General features: G+C 59.7%; 1 protein-coding gene across 2 annotated transcripts; it reads right to left on the reverse strand.

The window, feature by feature from the left end:
• Nucleotides 1–531: 531 nt before the first annotated feature.
• Nucleotides 532–15,871, reverse strand: MFNG (MFNG O-fucosylpeptide 3-beta-N-acetylglucosaminyltransferase). Of its 2 annotated transcripts, XR_006294508.1 has the most exons (9): nt 15,395–15,871; nt 10,194–10,242; nt 9,772–9,874; nt 9,204–9,357; nt 6,933–7,018; nt 5,039–5,204; nt 3,374–3,459; nt 1,212–1,493; nt 532–865 (listed from the first exon to the last, which is right to left on the reverse strand). XR_006294508.1 is itself a non-coding variant. In XM_043562505.1 (8 exons), the coding sequence occupies exons 1-8, from the start codon at nt 15,647–15,649 to the stop codon at nt 1,427–1,429; spliced, it is 966 nt and encodes a 321-aa protein (XP_043418440.1). In that variant the 5' UTR covers nt 15,650–15,871; the 3' UTR covers nt 532–1,426. The 2 variants fall into 2 exon arrangements, 1 of the variants encoding a protein (XP_043418440.1); XM_043562505.1 differs by having other exon boundaries at nt 532–1,493.
• Nucleotides 15,872–18,794: the final 2,923 nt, after the last annotated feature.

Here is an 18,794-nt window from a genome sequence, read left to right on the forward strand (position 1 = left end):
GACGCTGACTCCCTCAGCTGAGTCTCCTCTCTGCCTCTCCCAATTCTCTGGCTACCCCCAACCCAGGCTCTGAGGGCAGAGAGAAGGAGCAGCCCCCGGCACACCAGCACCTCATGGCACACACGTGTCCTTCTGCGCAGACCTGTGTAGAGAGGGGACGTGCCGCACACACACCCTCGCACGCCCATGCACACCGTCACACGCCCCGGCTGACCGTGACCCAAGCACACACTAGTAACGGTCACCGTTCACTGTTCACTGAGCCCTTTCTTCCCCGCACCCGGCTCTGTGCATTTCACGCAGATATCAATCCACGAAGAAGGTATTCCTTTTCTTATCTATAAAGTGGGCAAACAGGCCAGAGAGACCAAGTGGGCTCCTCAAGGTCACGCAGCCGGCAAGGGCAGAGCAGAGACATGTAGCTCAGGGCCCAAACCAACACCACCATCCCCACTGTGACAGGCAGAGCAAAGACCCCACCCCAGCCAGGAACACAGTGGCTGCAGATCTAACAGGAAAACTAGACCAAGAGAGGTTTAAACAAATAAGGGTTTAATTTTCTTACAGAACCAGATGCCAAAAGGGACAAGCGTGCATGATTGTCTTGGCCTTTCCTTCGTGATAACGAGGCAGCCACTCCGGATCTAGACATCGCATCCACATTCACAGCAGGAAGAGGGGATACGGGCCTGGTCTTCCCCAGAAGCCTCTCCAGAAGCCTCCCTATTGGCTTCGTTTAGTTCATACTAATAGACTGAGCAAGGGAGGCTGGGAGAATGACCAAAAAGATCATCACGACCGGCGGGGGTCCATCATGAACCAGGATCTGAGTCTGGGCAGGCTGATTCTCCAGACAAAATGGGATCTGTTAGCAAGGGGTGGGAGCAAGGAGCTGGAGACTGGTCGGCAACACCCGTATCTGCCACAGACCCTGGATTCTGCCACTATTCCACCTGGGTCCCCTCCGTGGCTGGGAATCCAGCCGAGGGAGCCGGGAGTAGGCCGGCCCAGTGCTTGGCCCCAGGGGGAAGGACAGAGATCAGAGCTGGGGGTGGAAGGCCAGACCCCACCAGGGGCCCAGGTAATTCTCTAGAGGGTTAGGACCCCTGAGCCCCAGCCCAGCTCAAGGGCCACTCCCCCCCCTATGCTTATTCAATCCAGCCACTCAAGACCCACAGAAGCCCAGTCCCTGGGGCCTCTCTGGCCCTCACCTGATGCACCTGTTCCCCGGGCTGTCCAATCCACTTCCCGGGGGCCTAGCATGCCTTCACTGCCAGCCACCATCCAACCCTGGGCTGGCCCACCGCTCAGAGGCCATGCCAGGGACTGTCCACCAAAGGGCACTTGCCACAGGTCCCCAGGGCTGCCTGGGGAGGCGAAGGATAACCAGAGGCCTCAGCCCAATCTTTGCCCAGCAGTTCAGGGTTCATCTGGCCACCAGCTGTGGGCACCAAGGAGTATCTGGGTAGAGGAGACAGTGGAGGGAACGAAACCTGTGGAGAGACCAGAAATGGGCAAGATGGTCACCCTGACCCCCAGGCTCAGTCCACGGGCTCCTGGGGGGGGGGGGGTAACATGTCTCAGAGATGGTTTGGAAAGGAACTTCTCCACCACGGCACTATTAAAATTTAGGGCCAGATAATTCTTTGTTGTGGGGCGGTCTATGCATGGTAGGATGTTTTGCAGCACCCCTGGGCTCTACCCGCTAGAAGCCAGTAGAATCCACCTGACTCATAACAATCAAAACTGTCTCCTTGGAGGGGCGCCTGGGTGTCTCGGTCGGTTGAGCGTCCGACTTCAGCTCAGGTCATGATCTCGCAGTCTATGTGTTTGAGCCCCACATCAAGCTCTGCGTTGACAGCTCAGAGCCTGGAACCTACTTCGGATTCCGTGTCTCCCTCTCTCTCTCTGCCCCTCCCCTGTTCTCTCTCTCTCTGTCTCTCTCAAAAATAAATAAACATTGAAAACAATTTTTTTTTAATGTCTCCTTGGGGTGCCTGGGTGGCTCAGACAGTTAAGCGTCCGACTACAGCTCAGGTCATGCTCTCAAGACTCATGAGTTCAAGCCCCGCATCAGGCTCCATGCTGACAGCTCAGAGCCTGGAGCCTGCTTCGGATTCCGTGTCTCCCTCTCTCTCTCTGCCCCTCCCCTGCTCATGCTTGCTCTCTCTCTCTCAAAAGTAAATAAACATTAAAAAAATGTTTTTTGTAATGTCTCCAGACATTGCCAGATGTCCCCGGGGGGCGGCCCCTACTGAAAACCAACCGTTTAGAGAGACTTCAAGGGCCAGAGATGCCATGAGGAGACCCCAGCCGAGGCTAGACTATCCGATCACATGTACCTGAGCCCGCAGTCAGCTCCCGCTCTTTTAGGCAGGAACCTTTGGATTCTAGAATCTTCAGGCTTAGAGAGAACTGAACATCCATTCTCAAACCTCTTGATAGCATAGCCACAGCACGTACACCCTCACTGATGAGGAGCCCACCCCCATTAGAAGGCAGCTGCTCCCTTCATCTTAGAAATCTGAATTTTTTCCCTATGTTGAGCCAAACTCTGCCTCTTTGTAATGGCCAGCTTGTTCGATGCAGCCCTGGCCCCAGGGCCCTTGAACGGTTGTGAGCCCTCTGCTCCACGCAGACCGCTCTGCACGAGTTCAGAGCCAGGCAGCCTGGTTCCCCCAGGGGTTCCATTTCAGGTCAAGCCAAAGTCCAGACCAAGCCTACAAGGCCTTGGGGAGTCCTCTGCCCCATCTCCAACCAACCACATTGAGCAACTCTCTCCCCTTTCTTCTGCGTGTCAGCCACACCGGCTTCCTTGAGCAGGCCCGCCCTCCCAGCACATCGAGTCACAGGCTGTGCTCTCACAGGCCTAATGTTCCCGTGGCCTGTTTGAGAGCAGAACCGGAAGGTGCCTCGGGGGCATTTTAGGCCTCTTCCCAACCATCTACCCACTAAAGAGAACCACGGAAGAGTATCAAGGAAACAAAGAGCCTACAAAAGCTCAAATAAAAATTTCCCATCGGGGCCTGAAGTTCTTCCATTAGAGCATCTCCTCTGCTCAGCGAAGACATTTCAGTCTTCCAGGGGCTTCTGAAGAATCCCAGAGGATCAGGACGGGGAGAGCCCTTCAGATCCACAACACACTGCCTCCCTGTGTTACAAATGGGGAGACCGAGGCCCAGAGAAAGCAAGGTATTTGCCCAAGGTCACACAGCAACCCTGGGGCAGAGCAGGGACTGAAATGCATTCCCTCGGCTCCCGGTTCTCTGCTCTCAGCCGCCAGGGCCCTCCTTCCCTTCGGGCTCTCCCATCTTTGGACGCCTGGATTCAGCTCCCTCTCTTCCAATCCTACGCTTTGGGCCCCCGGACTCACCTGGAAGGGTCCTCCTCAGGGGAGAAGGGGCCTTCTAGCTTAATGACATTGAGCTTCCCCTCAAAGACGCCATAGCTGAGGGTGACCTGGGCAGAGAAAAGCGGGGCAGGAAGTTCAGGTTGGCCGGGTGTCCCTCAGGGGACCCCACAAGGGGGCAGTGTTTGCGCAGAAGCAGGGAAGGCACATAAGACATCATGAGGGGCACGCAGAGCCTGCCTCTGTACCTGAAACCCCACCCTTAGCCCTGAGAGCTTCGCTGAGGAGCCCACCCCACTCCACAAGGCTCTTCAAGCTTGTAGGGCACGGCCATGCCCGGACTCCATTTGGGTGCCCAACAGTCCCCCCTACCTGTGAGGCTGGAATGAGTCCCTTGCCTACAGACTAGGAAACTGAGTCGCGAAAAGGGAAGTGAGTTCCAGAAAATCCCATGCCTGGACAGAGGTTTCCTGAGACTCACGGCGGGGCCATGGCCCTCCCTCTCCTCCAGGAGCTTCAGGTCACTCTGCTCACAGTGAGGACATGAGATGATGCCCCTTGTCGAGGGACAGCAGAGCGCAGCGGTTAAAGACTGTAGGCTTAGGGGCCATCCAGGCAGGGCTCAAATCCCCTTCATGCCCCGTGCCATGGTTAGTTCAGCTCTCTGGCCTCAGTTTCCCTACCTACAGAATGGGAATGTCAGTGAACATTCCTCATGTGAACGTTGTAAGGAACCAGAGAGTTACAGCAGATAAAGCCACCGGCCTGGTGCCTGGCACAGTAAGGATTCTGGAAATCCCAACCGTTAGGGTACCTGGTTTCGGTTGTCCCAAATCTGTCCCCCTCTTCCTGGCTTTAGGCCCTGCAGTCCCATTGGGACCAACCCTGCTGGCAGAATCAACACTAAGTCTTGGCCCTGGTAGGAGACAGGTGTGACCCAAGCAGGCCTTCCAACCGACGAGCACCAGCCCCGGGACTGGGCGGAAGGGGGAGCTCTCCTCTGGCGGGTGCGGTGGAACCCTGGGGCTGCCACCCCGCCAGCATGAGGGGCGAGCCTGCCTGAGGGTGAGCCCAGTGTCGGGAAGACAGGTGACAGCGGGCACAGCGTGAGCAGACAGACTCAGCCCCGCCTGGCAAGCCAGACCGCGGCTTCTCGGGGACGCGAGCCCATAAGCGTACTTGTTTGTTTGACCAGCCTGGGTTGCGTTTCTGTCCGCTGCCACCAAAGGACTCTGACTCGAGCTGTTGGGCGGAGGACCCCAGGGGCTTTCCCGGCCACGTCTGGGTGAGAAAGAAAGCAGGGGGCTGCGGGCAGGCAACCTCTGATGAAGGGGGGACGACCAACAGGCAACGTTGCAAAGGGCAGGCCTGGCCCCTTCGGAGCGATGCGGGAGGATGGAAGTTTGAAGAAGGGGCAGAGGGACAAGGGGGGGGCGGGCAGCCAGGGGAGCGGTCTGAAGCTGAAGGCAAGCTGCTTCTGCTCCGTGCAGGTCCTTCCAGCTGGCATTCAAGGACCAGATCAAAGAACTTGGAGCATCACAAACGTTAACCCTTGAGGGTTGGAGGTGGGCAGGGCGGAGTCGCTGTGTGCCCTTCTGAGGGTCCTTTGTCACCGTGGGCCTCGGTTTCCCCATCAGTAGGGGACAGCCCCACCCGCACACTTCCCCCACTGCCCCGAGGCCGGCTCACCTGCTCTGGGAGCTGGGCGGCCCCCAGCAGCTGCAGGGTCTCCAGGTGGGAGTGGAAGAGGGGGCTGGGCTGCAGGTGGCCACCCAGCTTGCACTCGACAATGTAGCCCACGGTGCAGTCGTCGGGCAACCGGATGAGCGCGGCTGTTTCCACGAAGCGGGAGCCACTGAGAGACAGAGCCGTGCTGTGGCCACCGGCCCAGGCCCTCGGCACCTAGAGCTCTCCCTGCCTCCCAGAAGGCCCTCCCTCCACCAGGGCCATCTGCCTCCTGTACACTGGGTGACCCTGGGCAAGCCACCAACCTGGGGAGCCTCAGTGTCCTCTTCTGTGAAATGGGCGTGATAACGGCCCTGCCCTCACTAGGCCATTGTGTAGATTAAGAGGAAGAGTGGTAAGAAGCAGCCCCTTCTAAATGTATCCCTTCTTTTCTTTATATGCATTCACTCATTCATTCATTCTTTGTTGAGCTTAAGGATCTAGCTGGTGCCAGGTGCCATGCTAGGGCTGCGGATACAGAGATGGGAAAGAAATACTTGATGCCCTCTTCTGAAGGGAGACGGGGGGACGGGTCGTTTCAGACTAAGACTGGCACTAAGAGGGAAGCATGAGGCCTGGGAGACACCGGGAGGGTAAGGTGGGCTTCCCAGAGGAGGTGGCGGTTTATCTCACTCTGACAGTGGCAGTCTTTAAACGGAGTCGCACAGGGTGTTCTGGAGTCAGCCAGACGTCGAGGAGGGGAGGAGCGGTGTCCCAGGTTAAGGGCACCACCTGACTGCATATCCCACGAGCTCCCCCGGGGGCCAGCCTGCCCCGCTGCACAGGGGGCCCAGTGGGTGCAGAAGCCCCGCCTTCCCTCCCCATCCCAGCCCGTGCCCGAGGGTTGCACCTGCCCGGAGGGGGTACCTTTCCCAATTCACGCAAATACCCCGTAAAGGTGGGCAGAAGCCCAGATGGGGGCACCAGGCACAGGGATGTCCCCTGGTCACGAGTACATATCTGCCGTCGGCATGCCCGAGGACAGCATTACCACCTCTAACCGGGACCTGAGTTCCCCCCACCGCCCCCCCCCCCCGCACTTGGAGGACCGCTCTGACCCCGCCCATCCAGATCAGAGCAGGCCAGGGTTGTGCAGACCTTGGAGCCAGAGCCAGCAGCTGAGTGACCTTGGACTAGTCACTTATTCGGCCTCTCAGAGCCTCAGTCTCCTCAGCTGTGGAAAGGAGGCTAACACACCTTCCTCCCAGGGGCTGTGATTACTCTTGGGGAAGCACAGGCCTGGCTCAGAGCCTCTCTCAGCAGCCTCTCCAAGCAGACCTCGAGAGGCCAGGCCTTTGCCGCTTGCTCTCCAGAAAACCAGTACTCCCACCCCACTCTGGGGGCCTCTAGGGCTATCCCAGTCCAAACACCACCTCTTCCAGGAAGCCCTCCTCCCGTCTCCAGGCAGAAGGCCCTACATCTTCCTTCCTCTGAATGCCCCTAAACTTGGCCTTCACCTCCCCTGTGACGTTTACCCGGAAGAAGAGGGCTGCACGTGGGACTTAATATTTGCCTGGCTCAGACCAGGTGCCGACCCAAACATTTCCCCATTTAGCCCCCACAATAGCCCTTAGCTATTATATTATTAGGTTTTAACAGAGGGGGGCACGGAGGCTCCCAGAGATGACACAACTCGCCTGTGAGTGGCACAGTGCCCTAGGCAGTGTATCCCTGAGGGCAGGAAGGCAGGTGGCTTGCTCACCACTAACTGTGTAACTCTGTGACACAGCATGAATGCCAGACAGTTCCTCAGGGGCTCACTCCCGAGCCCTTCCTGCTGCGAAGGCCGCCCGCACCAGGCCCTCCCCTCCCCCTGCCCCCTCTCCCCCCCCCCACCCCACCTTGGGGCTTTGCTTACCTGGCCCACGGGGCCATCTTCAAAGCCAGTTTGCGGTTGATGCAAAAGCCAGCGCCCCCAGTGGCAAACCAGAACTGTACCAGCCTCTGGGGGGAGAGGTAGGGGAGGGCCAAGGTTCAGGGTGAGCCTGGGGGGTGGGGGCAACGGCCAGACCACCCCTCACCCCCAACCAGCATGGCTCCAGGCTTGGGAGCGATAGTCCCGACACCACGATCACCGATCACCGGCCAGGGGCACTGGCCTCGCCACTTACAGCTCCTGGGAGGGAGAAAGCTTTTCTGCACGAGAAGGGGGCCTCCCGTGGAGGAAGGAGAGAAGGACAGACGGGCCCGCGAGCCCCCGAGGCCAGCAAACCCCTTGACATCGCCATCTCAGGAATCATGAGTGTACCTTTGGGGTGTAAACCACTCTCTGCCCCCCCTCCTCCGTGGGGATTTGTGAAGCAAACACCATACCCTCTCGGCTACACCCGCTCGTGACTAACAAGTTCCCTGAGGTTACCCTCTCCCGAGTACACAGTTGGTGCTTAATTGATGCATGCGGCATTGGGTGGGGGTTATCCCTCTTGATGCAGCAGTGAGAACCCCGGGCAGGAAGTCGGGAAGCCTGCGTCTGGGGCCTCGGCCTCCTCCACCGCACAGCCACAGCCGTGTAACCTTGAGAAAGTCACTGCTCCCCTCTGGATCGCAGATTTGTCACCTGTGAGTGTATCTGCCCCGGTTGTGAAACCCAAGGGTTCTCCTGGCCCTGTGTCCTCCTCCTGACCACCTCAATGAGCTACTTCTGGAAATGCCGCCCTCTTAGATAAAGCAGGGTAAACAGGTTCTTAAGGACCTGGCACACAGTAGGTGTCCAATTGATGCTTGTTTAGTGAACTGTGGGCTCAGGGCTTCTGCTCCCAGATAATTAAAGTAACAACAACAATTAAAGTAAAGTATACGTGCCTTAACCCTGCGCGCGGATATATGGGGTCCTGTGCTGCAGATGAGCTGACGAGGTACAGAGAAGTGAGGTGCAGAGAACCGAGGTCCCAGAGCTGGGACTGAGCCCAAGCCGGAGCTCTTGCCCGATTCTGCTGCCCTCCCCCCCCCCACAACCCAGAAGGTACCCCAGAATCCGAACAGGCTGGGACACTTTGGGGCGGAGTCTAGGGAATCCCGCCTAGGAGTCTGTGCAAGAAGAATATTCGTGCACGTCCAGGAGTCGGGCCTGGGCGGGCCGAGCAGTACTGAACCTGCTCAGGAAGCATGAGGCTCAGGGAGGAAGGCCGAGCTGGCTTGGGTACCGATCGCTAACACTTACTAGTGTCATCACATGTCGGGTCCCATCCCAAGCACTTGGATAGGTGACCTCGCTAAATTGTTTCTTATCTTGCTCACAACCGCCCTGTCAGGTGGGGACGCTGATCGCCCATTTCACCGGTGAGGAAACTGAGGCACTGGAAGGCGGGATGACTTCAACGAAGGTCACGAAACCAGGAGGCGGCACAGGTGGCCCGTGAACCCAGAGAGTCGGGCTCCAGAGCAGAGTTCTCAACCCCTCCATCCAAGCGTGTGGTGGTGCGGGGGCCTCCTGGGGCACCCCTCGGCTCACCTGGAGCCGACTCTCACACACACACACACCCCCAGGGCCCGGGAGGATTTAATTAGGGCTCAGAGGCCCCATTAGCCGCTGATAATTAAGGTTTTGTGTTTCCTGCTCTTGGTTTCCCTGATGAAGCAGATGGTGAGCTGGGGAGGCAGAGAGCCCTACAGCCTGGGGCTCCTGCTCCACACGCTGCCTCCAGGGAGGGGGACCCTCTCACTAGCCTTTTCCCTGGGGCCAAGGGAGCCCCCTAGGGGCCTGGCGGGGCCTGGGGACCCGGAGAGAACCATGCTACGCGCTTCCACTAAAAAAATGCGTCCCTATTTATCTGAAAGTCAAATGCAACTTTCATCCTGGTTCGGGGCTTCGTTTTTTTTCCCTAAATCTGACAGCCCTCGTTAGTGCCCATCTAGGTCTGGAGCTGAAGCTGGGGACCCCGTTGGGCCAGGTGTCACCTCTTTAGTCTGTAGACAGGAGGGGTGCGCAGGGGAGGGGCTCAGGGGCTGCGGGCAGCGCAATCGGCCAGCTGGCCCAGCAGCGCTGGGCACTTGAACGGCTGATATACAACTACATGACGATACCAGGGGCTCCGAGCCCTGCCCCTGCCTGCCCCATCCCCTGCCCCCCGGCCTGGCCACAGCCCACACCCGTGGCCTCCGCTGCACAAGGAGGAAGGGAGGGACCCACCGTGCGGTTGTGCGGCCGGGGCTCCGAAGCGCGGATAGGCCGGTTCAGGCTGGGCCGGCCTAGGTAGACGTCGCGGGTCTGTGGGAAGGTTTTTAGCAGCTTCAGCAGTGCCCTTGGGTTCACATAGTTGTCGTCATCCACGTGGCAGAACCACCTGTGGGGATCCAAGGGGGGGATGCTAAGCTTGGAGGAGGGTTCCCAAGGGCTGCTGGCCAACCAGGCTCCCCTTGAGCCCCCCCCCCCCATAATAAGTCAACAAAATCAGGGAGAGTAGCTGACATTTAAGGCACACGGTCTGAGCCAGACAGCATCTCATGTGAGCTCCGGAGAAAAGTGTCCCCACTTAACACGTGGGGACCAAGACTCAGCAAGGTTAAGACACTTGCCCAAGATCCCACAGCCGGTAAATGGCATGACTTGAACCCAGACAGTCTGCCCAGAGACAGACCCCAGGAGGGATGAGATTCACAAGACCCAGCCAAACCTCACTTTCTTGACACAAAACCCTATTCAGGAACCAGCCTGAGGCACAGGCCACACCTGTCCCCAGAGACCCAGGCACACTCACCTCAGCCCGCTGGCCAAGAAGGTGTCGAACTCAGCAGCCATCTTGCAGGACAGGGCGGGGTGGCTGTGCTCAGCGGAGCAGTTGGTGACCACGAGGTGGGACCCTGGAGAAGTGGGGACGAGTCAGAAGACCCTGCCCAGGTCCTTCCCACAGCCCCGCACACTGTGAGAATACAGAGCAAGACCTCAGACAGCCTGGAGCATTCTCATTCTACACACGGGGAAACTGAGGCCCGGCAGAGCTGACCCTCCCCAAACCCATACCCGTCTCCAGCAAAGAAGCCTGCCCCTCATCCTGGGCAAAGGGGGATCCCCACATGCTAAGGGTGGGCAGCCCTGTTTCCTGAGGGCCCCGGGCCAGGGGACAGCCACCCCACCTTTCCCTGGTAACAGCTGAGGGGCCCCCACCCCACCCAGAATTACCCAGTCTCTCCTGGAGGCCTTCATCTGGGCTGTCGGTGAAGACAAAGGTCTAAGAAGGAGAAAGGGGAGTCAGGACTAGAGTCAGCCAAGGGCAGGCCCCGGGGGTCGCTCACAGCCAAGCCCCTGCTAAAACACCTGTCCACACCTCTGTCCTCCATCAGTGACAGACACACCCCCTCCCACCGTCACACGCGCCTTTGAGACAACATGACTTTCTCGGCTACGCCCCCCCCTCCCCAACACACACAACCCAGCTGTCAAAGCCACACGACTTCATGGTGCACACCAGCACCCACGGGGACCCTAGCGGAGTCACACCGTCTTTTATCTCACACACATGCACACACTGCAGTCCCACGTGGCCCCTCCCTAACCACACGTACACAACCCTAGACGCTTTGACAGGAGACAGACCCACGCACGGGGACACCGCACTGCTTGGGGAGACGGTCACGGCTTTCAGAGCCACGGAAGCTCTCTGGGCGGGCACAGGGCCCTAGCGCAGCTCGGAAATTTTACATCGTGGTCCAGTCCAGCTCTCTCCCAGACTGGAGAGGCGCCCCACCAGCAGCTTGCATGCTCCTGGTCCCTGAGGACCTCACTTAACCTCAAGACAGGTCTCGTGATCTGTCTCCCTCGCAGATGGCGAAACTGAGGCTAAGTGACAGACTAAGGTCGGACAGTTGGCGACTGCTGAGCTGGGATTCGAGCCCACAGGCCTTGGACCTCTCCTCCCCACCTCCCAGGCAGGTAGAAGCCGCTCAACCCCCAAAGAAACTGAACACAAACCGAATGAGCTGCAGAGACAAACCCTCCACGGGCAGCTGATGGCAAGACAGAGACCGGCGGCCGGGGACTGGTCTGACCCCCATTCCACACGGAGCAGAGCACGAGCGCCTCTCCCTGCTCCAGCGGGTCCCCTCACCCGCCCAGCACAGCGAGGGCCTCCTCTGACGCTTAGGTGGCCCTGCCCAGGGTCCTGACAACTTTGAACTCTTTCCAAGTGAGGACCAAGGAGAAAGCATCTCACCCGTTTAAAGGGCCTCGACTCCCCCATCTGTCACTCTGGCCACGCTAGCCCTACCCTCCCTCCAGACTTAGGGCCTCTGACCGCAACGCCCCTCCCCGCTCAGCCACAAACACCTCCCTGCTTTCCAGGAACCAGCCCTTCAGATCAGATCAGCGCCTGCTTTGAGCCTCAGTTTACCCAGCCGGAAAATGGGGGGTAGCGGTAGCTGTGAGGGCAAAGTGAAATAGCGTGAGAAAGAACGAGAAAGAGTTGGCAATGAAGTCAGGCTCAGCTTCTTATCTCCGGGGGGAACTGAGGCACAGGAGGCCAGAAGCCAGGGGTTGGGCACAGGAAGAGGCAGGAGGGAACCAGTCCTATCTCCCCAAGACCCATGGCCCTTGTTCTGAGCCACTATTATCTTTCAATGGATTATTGCAAGACCTTCAGATCTCTTTTCCTGTCAGGACCAAAACCAGATAATACCCCCTACCCACCACCCTACCTGGTATCTTCTGTGGCTCCCTACTGCCCCTGGGACGAAGGCCAGTGTCCTAAGTGCGGCCATGAGGGGCCGCCCAGTCCCTGTGCCTGATGCAGCCTATCTCACCACTTCCTGCCCCACCTCTTCTCTTAAATTCAAAGGCCTTTCAGTTCCCCAAATGTGCCACATACACGCACACCCTTCTGAGCCTTTGCATATACTGTGCCCTCTTCTTGCCCGACACCCCTCCCATGTGCCCCTCAGCCTCCTGTCCCTCCTTATGGTAACAGCAGCCCCTGGGCTATGGAAATCTACCCTTTGGTCTCTCCCTCCAGACAGTGACACGCTGAAGGGCACGGGCCTGGTCTGATTTACGCCCCCCTGTCCCGGCACTGGCTCACCTCCGGGAGCCACCTTCTCCCGGAGGCTTCTCCCGGGTGGCATCCACCTTCTGAGCCCTTCTCCCTCGGGTCTGTCCCCCACCTTTTCAGATTTAGCTGACACTGTAGGTCCCTGGATATCCTCGCAGAAAGTGTCGGTGCTGGTCCCCTTCTCTATCCCATCCGCTGCCTCGGGGATGCTATCGAGCCTCTTGGCTCCGGGGGGTGGGGGGGGGGGCTAGCAGGTGCCTCACACTCAGTGCCGGAGGCCCCCCCCCCGCCCACCTGTGTTCCTCTGGGCCCTCCCCATCTGGCTGGGACCCAGCACCTTGGGGTCACCATGCCTCCTCTCTTTCCTTCACACCCCACATCCAGTCGTGTCAGCAAACTCTGCTCACCCAACCTACAAATGACCCAGGATGCGACCTCTCCTCACCAGCCTCCACGGCCACCCAGCGGCCCAGCCCACTCCTGCCTGCTTGGCTGCAGTCACCTTTCCCCTGGTCTCCCTGCTCGGTCCTGCCCCCACCGGGAGCCTGTTTTCCACACAGCCCCCAGAGAGCCAGTAAAATAAATCAGGCTTTTCTTGCCCTGCTCCTTGGCAAACTTTCCACCAGATAGTGGAACTCTCTCGAGTTGGGAGCATGGGCCAAATGGGTCAGGGATGTTTGCCGATGGATGAATAAGCCGGAATCGGTGGGGGGAGGGGGACGGAGAGGGTCCCGCAGCAGGGCCGGGGGGCTGGGCGGGGCGCATGAGGCCCGTGTTCCCGTCCCTGGGAACCCGGAGATTGGCACAGAGCAGTGGGCAGAGTTTCCTCTGGGCCAAGGGTTGCATTTAATTTGTTTAAGGAAGAGACTCTGACAATGGTTAAAACCTCACAGGAAAACAAAAGGACAGTCAGCCTGCTGGGGTCAGGGGCGGGGGCGGCTGGGGGCCATCTGCTGCAGGGGAGGGGAGATGTGGGGCCCACAGCGCTCCCCCCACCCCCACCCACCGCCCTCGAGGGGACTGTGGGGAAGGGAAAGGCTCCCCATGGATCACAAAAAAGGGCCTCCCCCAGCCCACCCCCTCTCCCCGGGACAAAGGCCGCACGCGAGCTGCCACAAAGGCCCACCTGCCACCCGGCCGCCCTTAACCAGCTGGGGCGGGCGCCCAGCCCTGGAGAGTTAACCAGCTCAGGCCTGCTCCTGCTGGCAGAGCTGAGAGAGGCTCCGAGACCCTCCTGTTCCTGTGCAGACGGGGAAACTGAGGCCTGAGAGGGAGAGAGCCTTGGCCAAGATCACAGAGACGGATAAGCCAAAGGGCTCAAAGGGTGGAGACAAAGAGGACCCAGAGGCAGTGGGATGGCAGGGTGTCCCCCGGTCTCCCTTCCTCTTCCTCAATTTGAGCATCCTGCCTTTTTTCAACTCTGCCTCAAAGGACGAGGTTTCTAGCCTCTGCCCCTCGTGCTGGGGGCGGAAGGTGGGAGTGTGCAACTGAGTGAACTCATCTCCTACCTCTGTTTAACTGTGCTCAGCTTCCTGGCCTATAAAACAGGACCCTCAGTGCCTGCCCCTCGGGGGCTGTTGTGAGGGTTAAACGGAGTGAGGCATGTGCGGCCCCTTGGCTGCCGAGCTACCCGGCAGGTACTCCCTCTGGCTGCCTAGTTGGCATCTGGGATTGAGCTCGAGGCAGGGAGTGGGCAGCTGCTTCCTCTCTTTGCAGACCTGGTCCTGCCAGGGCCAGCCACCCAGGCTGGGCACCCAAGGACCCTCTCCTGGGGCCCAGTGACCAGGCAGCTCTGAGATCCCGGGTCTCAACCGAGAAGGAAGGGTCCCAACCGGGAGGTGGGACCAGGGCTCTGCGCCCCCAGGCCTTCAGGGTGCTGCGGACAAGCACTTCCTCCCTCTGGCCTCAGTTTCCTCATCCGGGGCAAGGGCACCACCATGGCGATCAAGACAAGGCAGGAAAGGGCCTCAGACCACGTGAGGCACGCTCCCGGGTACACACAGACACAGCATCATAAACAGGAAGGTCTGCGGAGAGGGCCAGGCTCAGCGGCTTCCGCAGGAGGAACCAGACTCTCCCCAAGAGGAGAAGCTGTGTATGGGGGCGCCCCAGGGAAGAACCTGGGTGCTGGGGTCCCAGCGGAGAAAGGCTTAAATAGGGTGCCAGGACATCACGGCCAGGAAGTCAGGGGTGGGGGTGCCCTCTCCCCAGAAGGCCCTGGGCTCTTGCAGACATCACCTTCCCGGCTCTTCAGTGTCCCGGGAGCCCCCAACCCCCTCCCAAGGCTCAGTCACTTCCTCCCACTGAGCCATCCGCCCGCCGTAGGGACAGTGTCTGTGTGTGTGTGTGTGTGTGTGTGTGTGTGTGTGTGTGTAAACGTGCCCCTCCACCTCTCCCAGAGATGGTTCCCCAACAACCCCAAATCACTGACCTTGCTTGGGGAGGGCACCGGGTCTGGGGAGGGCAAGAGCCAGAAGGGACTCAGCTTGTGCCCGGAAAGACATAAGCCACATGCCCCCGTCACACACACACACACACACACACACACACACACACACACAAGATCCCACAGCTGGCCCCCACTCTGACCTCTCCCCAACGGCAGCCTCAACCACCACCCCCACAGCACACCTCCCTCCCTCCCTCCCTCCCTCCCTCCCTCCCTCCCTCCCTCCCTCCCTCAGAAACTGCCCCACAGGAAAGGAGCACAGGAGATGAGGGCCCGCTGCCCTGGACACACCCTGGGCAGCAGAGGCAAGGGGACAGGGGTCGTCGGCAATTCTGAAAGGATGCCCCCCGCCCCTCTCCCTCCCAAACAGGCCCCACCTAGACCTTCCCGTGTCCTCGGCAGCTCAGCCCCTGTCCTCCACTCTCCCAGCCAGGGCGGTAGGACAGCACCCGGGGCCTAGACTAGATGCAGCCTGTCCTGGGCACATGTCAGAGTCAGGACTCTCAGAGGCCTCTACCCCAGCCGCCCAACACCCCACCCCCACCCCGCCCCCGCATTGTCCCCATCGGGGGTCTGGGCCAAGGTGGGCAGGAGCAAAGCCTGTGCTAGAACAGCCAGGGAACAGAGGGACACCCCCCACCCCGCCCCAGGAGGGACTGAGGAGTGGGCATGAGGACCACCTGGTTCCAGAGCCAGTGAGGGGCACAGGCAGGGGCCGCAGGAGCCCTTGATCCTGGGAGGAAGGAGGAGCCGGGAGTGGAGTCCAGACAGGGCAGGTGGGCAGGCAGCTTCTCCCTGGAGGCTGCCGGGGACCCCAGCCCAATGGAAAGGCTTCCACGAGTCCCTCAGGTCAGGGGCCACTCTGGGGGCCTACAGTTGCCCACTTGTCACCTGTTCCCTGGTCCTGGAGACCCACGTGTCCAGCAGCAGCTCCAGGCGCGAGTGGTGGAAGGCTCGGGTCGTCTTGACCGTGATGAAGACATCGCGCAACTGCAGCTCAGGGGACAGAGGGCTTGGCGGGCCCAGCGCGGGGGCCTCCCGCGCGCCGTCGGGGGACAGGCTCGAGTGGTACCGCAGGGAGAGGAGCCCCGTGCACAGAAGGGTGAGGAAGGCTCCCGCCAGGCCCCGGAGGAGGCGGCACTGCATTGGCCCCGGGACCCCAGACGGCTCAGCCCCCAAATCCCAACCGGACAGCGAGGGGAGGCTGGTTAGGCTGGGGCGCCGGCAAAGGCCAAAGTCTGGTGGGCCCCAGGGGCAGGCGAGGAGGGCCGAGGTGGGGGCTGGTGCTCTGGGCCGGGCCGCGGAGCCATGGCAGCGCCGCCGCCGCGGCCACTCCACCTGCTCCCGCCGCGCTCCCGCCCCGGCGCTCGGGCCAGGCCCCGCCCCTGCCTCCAGCGCAGCCCGAGGGGCGGGGCCGGCCCTGGGGAGCCCCCGAGGCGGCTGGAAACGACACAGGCACCGCGGAAGGGACAGCCCCCGGCCCGGCCAGCTGCTCTAGCGGGGGTGGGGGCGACAACCTACCCTCCACGCCCCGTGGAAGGGAGGGGCCGTCCCAGCCTCCCCACTCCCCGGAGACTGTCGGCTGAGCCCCTTCAACACCCGTTATTTTCGGGGCTCCCGCTCGCCAGCCTCCCGGCGTGTCCTCTCGCCGCCGTATGCACCTCCTCCTGCGTGCTCTCCCCCATCCTCCCCGTCGTCACCCAGGTTCCTCTGGCCAAGCTTCATGCCGTTTGGACGTCAAGGCTCGGCTCGAGGAAGGGTCCCCTCCGCCACAAAGCCTTCCCTGCTGCCCCCCTCCCGGTCTCCGGGGCACCTACGGTGGGTGGCTCAGTTCCTTTGCTCCTCACGCCGGCGCTAGGATAGTTATTCCCAGTTGATCGCTGAGCACAAAAGGCATGGAAGGATCTAGCAGCTCAGCCACAGAGCCAGTGGAACCCAGGTCTCTGGGCCTCGTCTGGGCCACAGGAGGCCTCCAAGCGTATCTCTCCTGCTGTAGTCCACCGCACCCCATCTCACTCAGCAGTCTGTATTGCCGCCCTTCTCCCGGCCAGCTGTGGACAGAGGGCCTTCTCCAGCCACCGCTTCCATCAGGCTGGACACAAGGCCACTCACGTCTCATCCTTCCTCTGACGGAGTCCCCGTCTCCCTCAGAACACAGGCCCCAACCCCACCTCCTACTACTCTCCCCTTGTTCCCTCTGCTCCAGACCCACTGGGCTTCTGGCCAGTCCAGGTGCACACCTACCTCAGGACCTTTGCACGTGCTGTTCCTGCCTGGACCTTTCCCTAGGGGTCTGCATGTCTCGCCCCCTCACCTCCTTCATTTCTTGACACAAATGTCATGTTCTCTAGGAGGCATTCCCAGGCCACTTTTTAAAAACTGCGACGTCAGGGCACCTGAGTGGCTCAGTCACGTAAGCGTCCCTTGATTTCAGATCATGACCTCATGATCTCACGGTTCGGGAGTTCAAGCCCTGCGTCGGGCTCTGTGCTGAGAGTGTGGAGCCTGCTTGGGATTCTCTCTCCCTCTTTCTCTCTCTGCCCCTCCTCTGTTTGCACACATCTGTGTTTTCTCTCTCAAAATAATAAACATTTTTTTTTTAAATTGCAATGTTTGAGGGGGCACCTGGGTGGCTCAGTCGGTTAAGCGTCCAACTTCAGCTTGGGTCATGATCTCACGGCTTGTGAGTTCAAGCCCCACGTCAGGCTCTGTGCTGACGGCTCAGAGCCTGGAGCCTGCTTCAGAATCTGTGTCTGCCTCTCTCTCTGCCCCTCCCCTGCTCACGCTCTCTCTCAAAAAAAAAATGAATGTTAAAAAAAAATTTTTTTTTTGCAATATTTTCTCTCCCCTCGTTCATAGCCCCCCAGACCTATCCTGTTTTGCTATGTTCTCTCCACAGCCCTTTCATCTCCCAACACCCTGTGTATTCTACTTCTCTATTGTCTTTCTCATGAGTATATACAGGGAGTTCTTTTTTCTTCACTGAGTCCTCACCGCCTAGAATAGTGCCTGGCACATAGTAGGAGCTCAAGAAATATTCGTTAGACACAAGAAAGTACCAGATGGTTGGTGAATTAGCCTGGGCCTGCTGTGACCCACACCTGCACTGTGGCTGTTGAGGGAGAGGAAAAGAAAATCAACCCTTTGGAATCACCCTCCTGTGGGCTGGCCCCATGCCAAGCCCCTTTCGTGGCCCATCTTCCCGGAACAGCATCTCCGGGGGATGATCCCAGGCTTATGGGCCACACAGACCAAGGTTCAAATCCTGACGGGGCTATTTACTAGCCATGTGACTTCGGTCAAGTTGCTTCACCTCTCTGAACTTTAATTTCATCATTTATAAAGTGGGGACAAAAATAAGACCCGGTGAGGATTAAGGGGTTAGTGGGCTTCTCCGCCCCAGTGGAAGGACACCTAACATGAGACCAGGCAAAGGCAGCTGCCTTACTGAGGTCCTGCAACGTCACCCAGATTCCTATGGCCATAGACCAAGCACTGGGCCAGACACACAGCAAGGAAGTGGGGAGGTTCCTTGACCCAAATGAGCATCATTACCCAGTCTCCACACCCAGGGGGCCACAGGCACCCACCGTCCTGCCCCAAGGCAGGGAACACGGCATGACAGAGAAGTCCCAAGGCCTGGGAGGATCATGCAGCCTTCATGGAGACGGTGTCTGAGCCAGACCTCAAAGGACACTACGATTTAGGCAGCCCCTACCTCTGAACTTGGACTTCCCAGCCTCGGTTCCTACCACTCCCCAGGGGGCCACACTCAATGCATTTTCAGCCTCTGAGACTCTGCTCTGGAGGCTCCTTCTACCTAGTAAACATTCCCCCTGAAATCGCCAGGGGCCGACCCAAGTTCATCACTGTGACAGAGGACGGTCATAGGATGACCAAGGACAGCACTTTGGCACACAGGTCCAGTAAATACTTCTTGAAGAAAGGAATCCCAGACCCTAGGCATAAGCGGCAGCCCCCGTGGTCGTCCAGCTTAGACCATCCTCTCTGGTCCAACTGTCTCAGGGACCTGACTGTGCACGTGGCGGGGGTTTGCACTTGGCCCCCTGCACTCAGCAGCTGGGCTCCTTAAGCCAAGACCGGACCCTGCTAGCCTTGGTGTCCCCTCTCCAGGGGACCCTCCTTTGATGATCAGACACGGGCAGGGCTGAGCATGGAGATGGCCCGTCTGTGGGGCCCTTCTCCGGTCATTCGGGGGCAGGTAAGGTGATGCCAGCACAGATGGCGGGCGGCTCTGGGACGAGTCAGGAACGAAATCTGACCCTCCCCG

This window comes from Prionailurus bengalensis, chromosome B4 (genome assembly GCF_016509475.1).
Source record: "Prionailurus bengalensis isolate Pbe53 chromosome B4, Fcat_Pben_1.1_paternal_pri, whole genome shotgun sequence".
Classification (NCBI taxonomy): domain Eukaryota; kingdom Metazoa; phylum Chordata; class Mammalia; order Carnivora; family Felidae; genus Prionailurus; species Prionailurus bengalensis.